The sequence below is a fragment of the Muscardinus avellanarius genome (genome assembly GCF_963383645.1).
Source record: "Muscardinus avellanarius genome assembly, chromosome: 4".
NCBI classification, from domain to species: Eukaryota; Metazoa; Chordata; class Mammalia; order Rodentia; family Gliridae; genus Muscardinus; species Muscardinus avellanarius.
The window spans coordinates 150865018-150877405 of record NC_137789.1 but is presented as its reverse complement, the minus strand read 5'-3'; the positions used below and the strand labels follow the sequence as shown (position 1 = coordinate 150877405).

The window sequence follows — 12388 nt, the reverse complement described above, 5'->3', positions numbered from 1 at the left end:
TTGCTGGCTTAAGAGAGCCTGTTTCCAAAAAAAAAAAAAAAAATATATATATATATATATATATATATATACACATATACATATATATACATATACATATACATATATATATGTATATATATATGTATATATATATATATATATATATATATATATATATGGTCTGGGAGTGTAGCCCAGAGGTAGAAGGGTTTCCAGGAACCCCAGTACCACCAATAACTAACTAACTAACTAAATAAATAAATAATATAAAATGGGCTAAGGGTATAGCTTGGAGGGAGAATGCCCTTGGGTTCAATCTCCATTACCACCAAAACAACAGAAACAGCACAAACTATTGAATGTAGAGAAAGTACTTTTATACCATGTTGTTAAAAACTGCTCATCTGAGAAAGAGAAAGTGTCCTCCCTAGACCTTGCGGGCGAGGATAAGGTGCATTCGTTTTACCTCTCAGTGCCCGTGGGATGGCTTCAGGAAGCCCTGGGGTTCCGAACTTGATGCACTCAGGTCCCTCAGAGCAAATTATACATTTGCAGGTAACATATCACCGACACAATCCTCCTGTATGCTTTAAGTCAAGATGACCTACGGTACCCATGCGAAGCTGGGCGTGTTGGCACACACCTGTAATCCCTCCCCCGAGTACTTGGGAGGCTGAGACAGGAGGACTTCAGGTTCGAGGCCAGCCCCGGCAATTCAGCAAGACCCTCAGAAATTCAGAGTGAGCCTGTTTCAAAATTTTAAAAGGTCTGAAATTGTAGCTCAGCAGTAGAATAACTCTGGATTTAAGCTTCAGTAACCCCCAAGCCCCCAAAAAGATTGAGACTAAAAAAAGAATACCTTTAAAGCTGTAAAGTTTTCATACTATGTATTTTAGGGAATGATAACCAGAAAGAAAAGTCTGTCCGTTCTCAGAACATGAGCGATTTTTGTTTTTCTGAATATCTGCATTCCGCAGTTAGTCTAAGTGGAGCCCGCGGGTGCAGAGGGACGGCTGATTTGGGATGCTGGCTGATTTCACGGCAAGACCTTGTGAAGGGCCCCTGGGTTCTGTTCACTTTGGAAAGCTGCCTCTTGGGGGCTCCTGAAAGCCCGCGAGGGCCCCGTTTTCGGGACCACACACCGCACATAACCTGAAGCTGACTCCTCTGTGGCCTCGGGGCTCCGAGCACCGCCTGGCTGGATGGCGGCGGCCCAGCAGGCTGCCCTCCCACCTGCAGCCCCCTGGCCAGGAAAGCCCTGGTGAGCCCGCTTTGCAGCAGGACGCAGTGCTTGGGGGCAGCAGGCAGCATTGGCTTCTGGGTGGAACACCGCACAGCCCCCTCCAGACCTCAGAATAGACCTCGTTTCTGTGCATTCTGTTTTTTTTTTTTTTTTTTTTGCGGGTCTTGGGATGGAACTCGGGGCATTTGACCTCCGAGCTACACCCCCTGCCCTATTTTTTACTCTTTATTTTGAAACCGGGTCTCACTGAGTTGCAGAGGGCCTCACTAAGTAGCTGAGGCCGTCCGCGAACCGCGATCCTCCAGGTCTCAGCCTCCCGAATGCTGGGATTACAAGCGTGCGCCACCACGCCCAGCTTCTGTGCATTCTGTTTAAGGAAGGGCTTTTCCTTTAGGTCCTGCTAACTCTTGGTTTACGCACAGTTCTGACAGGCTCTGGTCTTCAGACTTGAAATACTTGTAGAGGCTGTGGAATGAGGGCCAACAATAAGCTATACCTAGAAGCCGGGTGTGGTGGGTGGCACACGCCTGTAATCCCAGTGCTCGGGAGGCTGAGACAGGAGGATCGCAGGTGCGAGGATGGCCTCAGCAACTTAACAAGGCCCTCGGCAATTTAGGCTCTGTTTCAAAATAACAGCGGTGTAGCTCAGAGGCAGAAGGCCCCCGGGTTCAATCCTTGGCACCCGCCCCCACACAAGTGGTAACTAACATTTAGGGGTGGGAGTACAGAAATGAGACGAAACACAAAACCACAGGACCGTGATTTGGAGCCAGAGATGTGGGGACCACGTCGCCACACACCACGCTGCGGCACCAGTTTTATTGTGGGGATTTTGTTTTGTTTGTTTTTGTGATACTAGGGATTGAACCCGGGGGCATTCTACCTCTAAATTACACCCCCAGCCCTATTTTATTTTTTATTTTGAAACAGGGTCTCACTAAGTTGTGGAGGGCTTTGCTAAGTTGTTGAGGCTGGCCAGCTTCGTGTCTCCCAAGTACTGGGATTATAAGTGTGCACCCCTGTGCCCAACAATGGTGGCGATTTTGAGTGGGGGGCCTTTATAGGAGGGGCCAGTTGGACCAATAAGGTTTGGTTATGTTACAAGCCGTGCCCCCAGACTCTGCTGCCCAGCTCTGCCCACCCCCCGACCTTGCCAGCCAGGCAAAAGCATCAGTCACTAGGCACAGAGATGAAAGGTGTTTCTATTACTCAAAAGCCAGCCGTGACCCTTGGCTCCTGACCGGTCGTGCCTCATCGTTTGAACTCCATGGCCTGCGCCCCGGCCTGCGCCCTCCCCAGCCATGGCGTCCTCGACGCTGAGCTCAGATGCACCGCCATGATCACTAGTCTTGGGCTGGCGCTGGCCACCGGGAGAGGGACGTGTGGCTCATACCCCGTTCCTGCCCCCTCTGGCCCCCGCAGGCTGTTTCTTCCTGTGGCCTCCACAGCCCCATCTGGTGCGCTCGGCCAACGCAGCCATGCTGCAGAGAGTCTAGAAATGTTTCAAACCCCAGGGCTAGAAGCTACATCCTTACTGCCTTAGATCTGACCCTCCTCCAACGTCTTCGACCTTGGAATTTACTGGCTGTGTGACCTTGGGCAAGACAGGTCTCCTCCCTGGGCCTCAGTTTCCTCTGTTGTGAAGTGGGGGGTGCCATTAGGTGGTTTTCAGGTGCAGAGGTGCTTCATGCAGTGCATGGTCTGCATACAGCCCTGCGAAGGGCCCTCACAGCTTCACAGTCTAGTAGAGGCTGAGCTTTAGCTGAAGGGCTGGTTCTTTTGGTGTGTGTGGTGCTGAGGATTAAACCCAGGGGCGCTCTACCACTGAGCTACACCCCCAGCCCTTTTTACTTTTTGGTTTGGAAACAGGGTCTCACTAGGTTGCCGAGAGTCTTTCTAGGTTGCTGAGGCTGTCCTTGAACGTGTGATCCACCTATCTCTGCTTCCCCAGTACTGGGATTACAGTCCTGCAGCACCATGCCCAGCCACATGCTTGGTTCTTAATGGGGGTGATTTTGCCGCCCTGGGCCAGTGTCTGGGAACATGTTTGGAACATGTTTTTCTGTCACAATGGGACACAGGTGCTACTGGCCTCTGGCAGGCAGGGACCAGGGCTACTGTGAAACATCCTATGCTATCCTGGACGCCGCCCAGCCCCACGACACAGGATTATCTGGTCCAGAATGTGGCTAGTGGCGAGGTCGAGGAGCCCTGGCTTAATGAGGCCTCCGTACTGTGGCAGAGTTCTGGTTCTTTACCCTCGCTGAGCTGCAGGTCTCTACCTGAAAGCAAATAGCATCCGTGTCAGTTTTCACACCTTGGCAAGCTCCAGGAAACCGTCAAGACCAGCCTCCTCCCCGTTCACTGCACTTTTGCGTGTATCTCATTTGGCTGTCGGGTGGTCTGGGAAGGCAGCCCTGGCCCCTGGGCGTGCAGAGGGGACGGCTCACTGGACCAGAGGCCGCCGGGCCTGGCCCGGCCCTCGGTCATGTGGCTCGTGGAGAAGCCAAGCCCAGGGCCTCTGGTCGGCTGGGCTCTCCCTACAGCACCGTCGGCCTCAGGAGAACCATTCTCCACGTAAAGCAGGAGTCCTTGGAAGTGTGGTTTCCCTGCCTTTGAGTTCTTATTTTCCTTCCACCTGCGCCACCATCCTTCCTCCCTGGCTTCCAGGACAGCCTCTGGCATTTCCTGAGCAACCTTCCACCCTCTCCTTTCCTCAGCGGCTCTCCCTGTCCCAGCTACACCCGCCTTTACCCCCAGGCCTGGCTGGCTCTGGGGGGCTTCCATCTCTCCCACACCGCGAGCCGGCCATGTCAGGCCCAGCCGCACAGGCACGCTTTGCTGTATAAGAGAAAGGACAGTTCCAGCCTCTGCCGGCCCGTGACACGGCTGGGAGCTCCTGGGGTGGGCGAGGGCAGCCCCGGAGCCGACCAGGCCCGCCCTGGCCACGAGGACACAAGCCGGTCCTCCCATCATCGTCTCCCGGGCTGGTGAACAAACGGATCCTGAAAATTAGTTGAGTTTGTTGCATGGGTCTGTGATCACTGTTCAGGGAAGAAAAAGTTCATATGATCCAGGAAGATAAGGAATTGGAAGTTAACCCCCCTCCCTCTCTCTCCTTGGCGGGAAATCCAAGATCCGTCCTGCCGCATCCGCTCCAAAGGTTTAGGAATGTTTAGGACTGCCCCACCTTGATGTCTGCCCTCACTCGAGGTTGTGCTGTGGGAAAGATGGGGAACAAAACTCTGCCCCAAGTTTCCTGGCACCAACTTACGTAGCGTTCAGCGTTTCTACAGTGCTAGGATGTCATGAGTTTTGTTGGTGGTCCTGAGAATTGAACCAAGCAGCAGTCTACCTCTGAGGTAACTCCAGTCTTCCTCTTTTGGAGGGTACCAGGGATTAATCCCAGGAATATTCTACCTGTCTACCTCCAAGTTGTATCTCCAGCCTCCAGTTTTGTTTGTTTGTTTGTTTGTTTGTTTACAGTACTGCAGATGGAACCCAGGGGCATTCTACCTCCGAGCTACACCCCCAGCCCTTTTTTGTGTGTGTGAGTCTGGGGGTAGAACCCAGGGGCATTCGACCTCCAAGCTACACCGCCTGCCCTATTTTTTATTCTTTATTTTGAAACCAGGTCTCAGTTGCAGAGGGCCTCACTAAGTAGCCGAGGCTGTCTGCGAACCACGATCCTCTGGTCTCAGCCTCCTCAGTGCTGGTTTTCATGCGTGTACCACCACGCCTGCCCCCTCCCCCCCAGTTTTTTGAAACAGGGTCCTGCTCAGTTGCTGCAGCTGTTTTCGAGCCTGCGATCCTCCTGTCTCAGCCCCAAGCACTAGGATTACCTGTGTGCACCACTGCACCTGCTCTTCACTGACTTCCTTGCTCTGAGGCCTCTGGAGTGAGTCGCGCCACTCCGTGGGGTCTGTTCCTGAAGGACCACAGAGATTTGTGAAGAGAGGAGAGTCCTGGTCACTGCCAATGGTAGCTCCAGGTCCTCGCTTCCTGGGCCCATGTCAGAGAAGGCCCAGGCTTGGAGGGAGCAGGGAGTCCTTTCTTCTCAAATATACTTTAGGGACCCTATGCCTCCACTTAAGGCAGGCCTGACATGTGGCCAGGATGCCCCCACCAGGCTTCGGGGCCAGCGCCGAGTGGAGACTGGGAAGGCCAGGGCAGACTGCTGTCTCCGCTCAAGGGGAAGTCCTCACCCTGGAAGGTTGAAAAACACGTAGAAGACTTCAGTGAGATGTCAGCGGCCCAGCCACATCCTTCACAGGGGACCGACCAGGCCCCTCATTAGCATCGTTGTTTCTCTGAATTTCTCTAGAAAGCAAGGGCTAAGGAACACCTCCTTTTTGACATCAATAAGAAGGGGTGGAGTATCTGGAGAGGTGGGGTAGGAGAGGGGCTGCCTGGTCTGCGGGGCTTCTTTGGGGATTCACTTCCCCAGCCCCTTGGCCTGAGCTCCCTTGCATGACCACGGACCCCTCTTAGGCTCTGTTGGAGGCCGGGGGCCAGGATTCAGGACATCTCTGTCTCCAAACGTTTAGGAGTGTTTAGGGTTGGCCTAAATATCTTTGAATGCTAGAGGACATGCCCTCCCCAAGATCAAACTAAGCCCAGAGATCAGTGTTCTCCAGAGTGCTGAGCCAGAACGGGCAGGTTGTAGTTTTCGTTCAAATGGAAGGAGCAGCGGCCAGGTACCTCACCAGACGCGGGGCATGAAGGACAGCATTTGAAATCTTTTCAGATTTTTCTTGCAACTTTAAAATGGCATGCAGGGGAACAGAGGGGAGAGCGGTGCTGGGAGAGCATTTCACTCTCCTCCCGATGACAAAAGGAAGAAAGAAGATGTCAGTGCTCCAGGGAAGAGCCTGTGTGTCACTGGGCTTGGACTTGAGTACAAGGGAAAGTGGAGGCCCCCTCCACACGCGGCACCGGGCCACCAGCCCCGGCTGGTTCAGCACTCATGGGGAGGGAGCCCTCTGACCCCAGGTGCTTCCAGCCTCTCTCTGGAGTTCTTACTCTGCCCCAGAACATCCTCTGTCTCTGGTGGGCCCGTCTTCTGGTGAAGGGTGCTGTCCAGGGCCCTTCTAGGTGGCCCGAGCCACTGTGTCCTCCCTGGTAGCCTGTGACTGCCCTTGACCTCCTGCCATACCCGATTCCCACTTCAGAAGAGGGACATTGGTCTGCGTCTCAGGGTGGGCAATGCCCATTTGTGCCCCACCTGTGCAACCGAGGTGTGTGGGAAAGAGGACGCTTCCTAGAGCCGTAACCCATTGCCCGCGGCCCGCCTTCCAGAATTTTTTATATAAAAACTAGGTCAAAAGCTTGAAGCAGACATGAAATCCCATTAATAAGACTGTGGCATTGAAGGATTAATTTTTTTTTCTCTTTGTGCAGATAGAAATAACCTTCTGAAGGCCTTTGAGAAAAAGAAAAAAAAAGGGGAGACACAATGCACTTGGGTTTCATAACACCCTGTCTTCTGAAAGGCGCTAAAATATTTATTAGGCTCCACATGCCGTGAATGGGGGCAGAAATGGGATGCTGAGCCCTTGTTCTCAGTGTGGAGGAGCGGGCTCCCATGCGGAGGCCTTTGCCGGGGTTGGGGCACCGCATCGGTATTTTTTTCTTGTGGAAAGGTGAATTGCAGTCAATCACCGCGCTGTCTGGGATATGGGGAGGGCACGGTGCCCCGTGGTGTAAAGACTGTGCTGGAAACATGCAGACCCGCCCGCATGCCAGAGACTCCTTCTCTGCCGCCCCACCTCCAGCAGCCTGCGTGCAGGCCTGGACCCCAAGGCAGTGGTCTCAGTACACACGCGTGTGGCTCACAGATGTGGGGGCAGCTGAGACTTGGAAGCTGGGTAAGCCACAGCTGTCTTGGCAGAGGAGGGGGGGGGAGGGAGGAGAGAGGAGAGAGGGAGGGAGGGAGGGAGGGAGAGAGCGAGAGAGAGAGAGAGAGAGAGAGCGAGAGAGAGAGAGAGAGAGAGAGAGAGACAGAGACAGAGAGAGAGAAAGAGAGCGCGCGCGAGAGAGAGAGCGCGAGCGACTTCAGTGCCAACTGGTGTTCCGGCTCTGTCCGCTCCCGTCTCTGGGACCCATCTTCTCCTTCTGCCCGACTCTGTGCCTTCCGTCTGCCTCCAGCAGCCCCCACATGCCCGCTCTGCTTCCACGTCCTTCTCTCTGCCTGCAGCCACCTCAAGGGGCTCACCTGTGGTGCAGGTGAGCTCACGGTGTGCCCCGGCGATGCCAGCTCTCCTCTCGCAGGCCTGGGTTTATAGAACTATCTGAGACCCTGAGGGCCAGCTTGGTTTCTGTGCTCGAGAGGGAGTGAGCAGAGATCAGTCACCCAAAGGTACCAGATTCCTGGGACCATCTTCACAATGACCACAGGGCTTAAAACAGCAGTGGCTTCTCTCTCAGCTCAGGAGCCTAGAAACTTGAGGTCCAGGGGTCGCTGGCCCTGGATGGGAGGCTCCCTGCCTCTCACCAGCCTTTAGGTGGCTGGTGGCTGCCGGCCATCCTTGGTGACCTCGGCTGGTGGCTGGACCACTTTGATCTCTGTCTGTTTTCCTGTGACCACCTCCCTCAGCAACCTCGTGAGACCCTGTGTTCCTGTGTCCTGTCCTCTGCCGAAAAGGACACCTGTCCTTGGTTTGGAGCCCACTCTTAATGCAGGGTCATTTCATTTTAGCACCCTCAACCAACTCTTATGTCTAAATATAGCTGATTTCGAGGTTCCTGGGGAACACAAGTTTGTGAGTACACTATTCAATCCACTGCTGACCCCAAGGGATATTTATTTCCCGCTTACATAAACAGATAACATTCTTGAACATACTTAGAGTCATTGTTGATCGAATTTACTTTTGGCGGGAGGGGTACTGGAGATTAACCCGGGGTAAATTCTACCTCTGAGCTCTACCCCCAGCTCTGCCCCCTGTTTTTTGTTTTGAAACAGGGTCTCACTAACTGCTGGGGGTCTCACTGAATTGTCGAGACTAGCCTTGAATTTGTGGTCCTCTTCTCCTAGTCTTCCAAGTACTGGGAAAATAGGTGAGTACTACCACGCCCGGCTGTGAGTGCACCTTTGATATCTAATATTCAGTCATTTAACAGTCATGGATGGTTTCCCACTCTCTGCAGGCCTCCTGTATCGAGGACCGCATATTGTCCTGGCACAGGAGGGGCAGTGCCGCCTCGTGGTCAGGACGCGGGCCTGAGGACCAGCCTGCAGGGTTCGCATCCCACCGCTCCTTACTCTCTGATGGGCTGAACTGTGCCGCCTCCCCCAGCTCACATGTTGAAGTCCTAACCCCCATTACTTCCGAATGTTACTGTATTTAGAGATAAGGCCTTAAAAGGGTGTAATTAAGTTAAATGAGATCACTGGGTGGCCCTAATCCAATCCGACTGGTGTCCTTATAACAAGAGATTAGGACACAGGCGCTCAGAAGGATGACCACGTGAGGACGCAGAGAGGATAGCCATCTTCCAGTCAAGCAGAGAGGCCGCAGAAAACCCAGTCCGCCTGCACCCGAACATCAGGTTTCCAGCCTCTGGGGCTGGGAGTAAACGTGTGTCCCTGGTTCTTGTCATGGTGGCCAGAGCTGACCAGCGTACACACCGTCGGGCAGAGCATCGCGCTCCAAGCCCCGTTTCCTCCTCTGTACGATCAGAGAGCCTGGGCCGTTGTGGATTCCGCGAGGGAATGCTCCGTCCGCCGCCTGGTGCTTGCTCACATCTCTGCAGTGTTGGTCCAAACCTCGTTCACCCACCACCCTCTGCCTGCACACTGGCGGTTTCTAGTCACTGGTGGTAAACATTGGATCCCAAATGGCCATTTGTCCCAAGATAAAGAAGGGCACGGGTGGTCAGTAGCCGGGCCCACTGCCCTTGGTTGCTTTCTGGGGAGGGGTCTGTAGCACATCCCACATCCTCCCGCCATCGTGCTGAGGGCCGCCTATGAGGCACTGTTGAAGGCACGGGCTGGAAGCCTTTGTGGGTGACAGTGGGGAGCTAGCCTCTGGACCAGCGCAGAGCCGTCAGGATGCTCACGGATGAGGCTGGGGGGGGGGTGTCACATCCTTTTATTTCTAAAATCTACCAGCTGCCTCCCAGTGACTCTGTGGCCCTCCAGGTGGAGTGGCCCCGGGGCAGGAGGCCCCAGCCTGAAGGACTTCACACTGCAGGGACATTTCACACCTGCCGAGCCAGGGAGTGGCCTTGGGCTCTTGTTAAATAGCTCAGAGCTGGCACTGTTGGCGTGGGAGGAGAAGGAGCCCAGTCTCTTGGGATCTCCCAGCCTGGCTCTCAGCCTGAGCGGCCTCCCCCTCCCCGCCTCCAGCCCTGGCGCCTCTGGCCCAGCTCCTCTCTTCTCTTCTTTGAAGCCTGAGCCTCAGAGCCACTGCAGGCAAACAGGATGTTCCTCTCCCACACACGAAGACTTCAGACCTGACTAGGGTCACACCGCATCCTGCTCCGAGCAGTGGGTCCCATTTGCTGTGGGTGTGAGGGTGCCGGGGGGCCTCGTGAAGAGTCACACTGGGAGCATCCGTTCGGGTCCCTCTGGGGGCCCTTGTGCCTGGCAGGGCTGGACAGTGCAGGTGGTGGGTGGCCGTGACCCCGCTTAGCACATCTGGAGGAGGCCACGGAGGGAGAGTGGCATTCCCATCCCAGGCCTCATCCCTGGCCAGGAGTTTTGCATTTTCTGGCTTTTTTTTTTTTTTAATAATTTCCTCAGCAAATTAAAGTTGCATCTAGGGTTACAAGATTGCTATGAAATAGAGAACTGCTCTAGAGAGCTTGAGCAGGCCTGGAAGGGCACCAGGGGAAAGACAGGTGCCAGTGTGACATTTTATAGAAAACCAAACAAACCTGCAATCCCAATACCTGGGAGGCTAAGACAGGAGGATCACAGGTTCAAGGCCAGCCCTGGCAACCTAATGGGACCTTGTTTCAAAATAAAAGATAAAATAGGGCTGGGGGTATAGAATGCCCCTGGGTTCAATCGAGAGAGAGAGAGAGGGAGAGAAGAGAGAGGGAGGGAGGGAGAGGGAGAGAGAGGGAAAAGAAGAGAACCAAACGTCCCAAATAGGTCTTCCCTTGGTGTGAGCTCTGCTTGTCACAAAGTGACTAGGGGGCTGGTAGTCGTAGCAGCCAAAAGTTCTAGATCTCTCCCGAGACTCCCCCATCCCCCAAGCAGATGATCTGAGCCCTCAGAATCCATCAGACCTTTGAGTGCATTGAGAGGCGTGGATTCAAAAGATGTCAGGACTTTACCACCCACTTGACGACCCCACCTGGCAGTGAGCAACGTTCTAGGCACTTCTGGAACTCTCTGCTTGGTCCGCCTGGTGTTCGTGCTGTGAGCAAAGCACCTGGGTACACGGTGTGGGTCTTTAGCCGCGAATGCCCTGATATTAACAGGAGAAAAATAAAGGGATTTCTCAGAAAGAGACAGTTTCTCCCAACAGCAGGAAAAGGGTCTTTCTGCCCCTCCCTAGCCATCTCGTAGCGTCGGGTTCCTAGGGTTGGGTGGGAGATGATTTCTACTCTGTTGCTTCCAGGTTTGAGAGACGACATCCCTGTATTTTCTATCCAAATATAGTGGAGATTCTTTTTTCTTTCTTTTTTTTTTTTTTTGTGTGGGTCTGAGGAATGAACCCAGAGACATTTTACCTCCCAGCTGTACCCCCCTGCCCTATTTTTTATTCTTTATGTGAAACAGGGTCTCACTAAATTGCGGAGGTCCTCACTAAGTAGCCGAGGCTGTCTGCGAATTGTGATCCTCCTGTCTCAGCCTCCAGGATGCTGGGATTACAAGCGTGCGCCACCGCGCCCGGCTCAGTGGAGATTCTTAAAGGACCTTTTTAAATTTTTTCCTTTTGTTGTTGTTTCTGGGAATAAAACTCAGACACCCTTAGCTCTTTTTAGTTTTTATCTTGCTTTGTTGTGGTTTTTTTTCTTGGTGGTACTGGGGTTCCTGGAAGCCCTTCTACCTCCGGGCTACACTCCCAGACCTATTTTTACATTTTTATTTGGAAACAGGGTCTCCTAAGCCAGCGCGCGTGGCTGGCTTCGAACCTGTGCGACCCTCCTGTGTCTGCCTCCCAAGCGCGGGGATTACAAGCGTGCGCCACCACGCCCGGCTTAGTTTTTATTTTGAAACAGGGTCTTGCTAGGTTGCTGAGCCTGGAATCTATGATCCTGCTATCTCGGCTTCCCTAATGCTGAGATTTCAGGCATGTGCTGCCACACCTGGCTTTAAAGAAATTTCTTTTTGTGTGTGTATGTGATACTGGGGATTGAACCCAGGGGTGTTCTACCTCCAAACCACAACAAGCCTTACTCTATTTTTTTTATTTTTGAAACAGCTTCTCACTAAGTTGCTGAGGTTGTCCTCAAACCTGTGATCCTCCTGTCTCGGCCTCCCACATACTGGGATTACAGCTGTGTACCATCATGCCCAGCCTTAAAGACTCTTTTGATACAAGTGTATGAATCAGTGCTGCACGAATCTAGACTTCGGTGAAAAATAAGGCTATATCTGTGTGACTCGCAATGTCATTGAAATTATTGCATAATGGCCAGAAACACCCAGAAAATGCATCTTGTCTCGGGCACGCCTTACTTTAGCTTTTTTGTGTGTTCTTTGTATAGTATTTGTATCCTTTGGCACACCAGAGGCATTTAATAAATATTTGATAGGATGACTCACGGCCTGCATTAGCTGCAGCCTTGAGACGCTCTTTCTTTCCTCCTAGATCTTCAGCCTCATGAAATACGACAGCTACAACCGCTTCTTAAAGTCTGACTTGTTCTTAAAACACAAGCGCACCGAGGAGGAGGAAGAGGACGAGCCCGACACTCAAACCGCAGCTAAACGAGCTTCCAGAATCTATAACACATGAGCCCCCGGGGAGCCGGGACTGCGCCTTCTTGGAGCAAAGAGGTCTCTCTCAGGACCGTGCAGGTTCCCATCGCTTCGTTCCATGCAAGGACTGAAATGTGCAGAACCCTTCAAGGGGGTATGTGTATTTTATTACCTGCTTGACCCGTAAATTTTGCATGACGGCTAATCTTTACATAAAAAAATAGCTTTGAAGTTTCAGTTCACAAAACAAGCAGAGATTCCTTCAACACTGGACACTTGGAGCA

At 53.0% G+C, this 12388-nt stretch overlaps 1 protein-coding gene across 1 annotated transcript in view; it reads left to right on the top strand.

Moving 5' to 3' along the window:
* RGS10 (regulator of G protein signaling 10) overlaps nucleotides 1–12141 on the top strand; it is a gene marked incomplete at both ends in the record, with an annotated part of 42214 nt that extends 30073 nt beyond the window's left edge. The window contains 4 exon segments of the mRNA XM_080693803.1: nucleotides 9631–9636; nucleotides 9638–9687; nucleotides 9689–9716; nucleotides 11995–12141. Coding sequence (XP_080549929.1) covers nucleotides 9631–9636; nucleotides 9638–9687; nucleotides 9689–9716; nucleotides 11995–12141 — 231 coding nt within the window.
* Nucleotides 12142–12388: the final 247 nt, after the last annotated feature.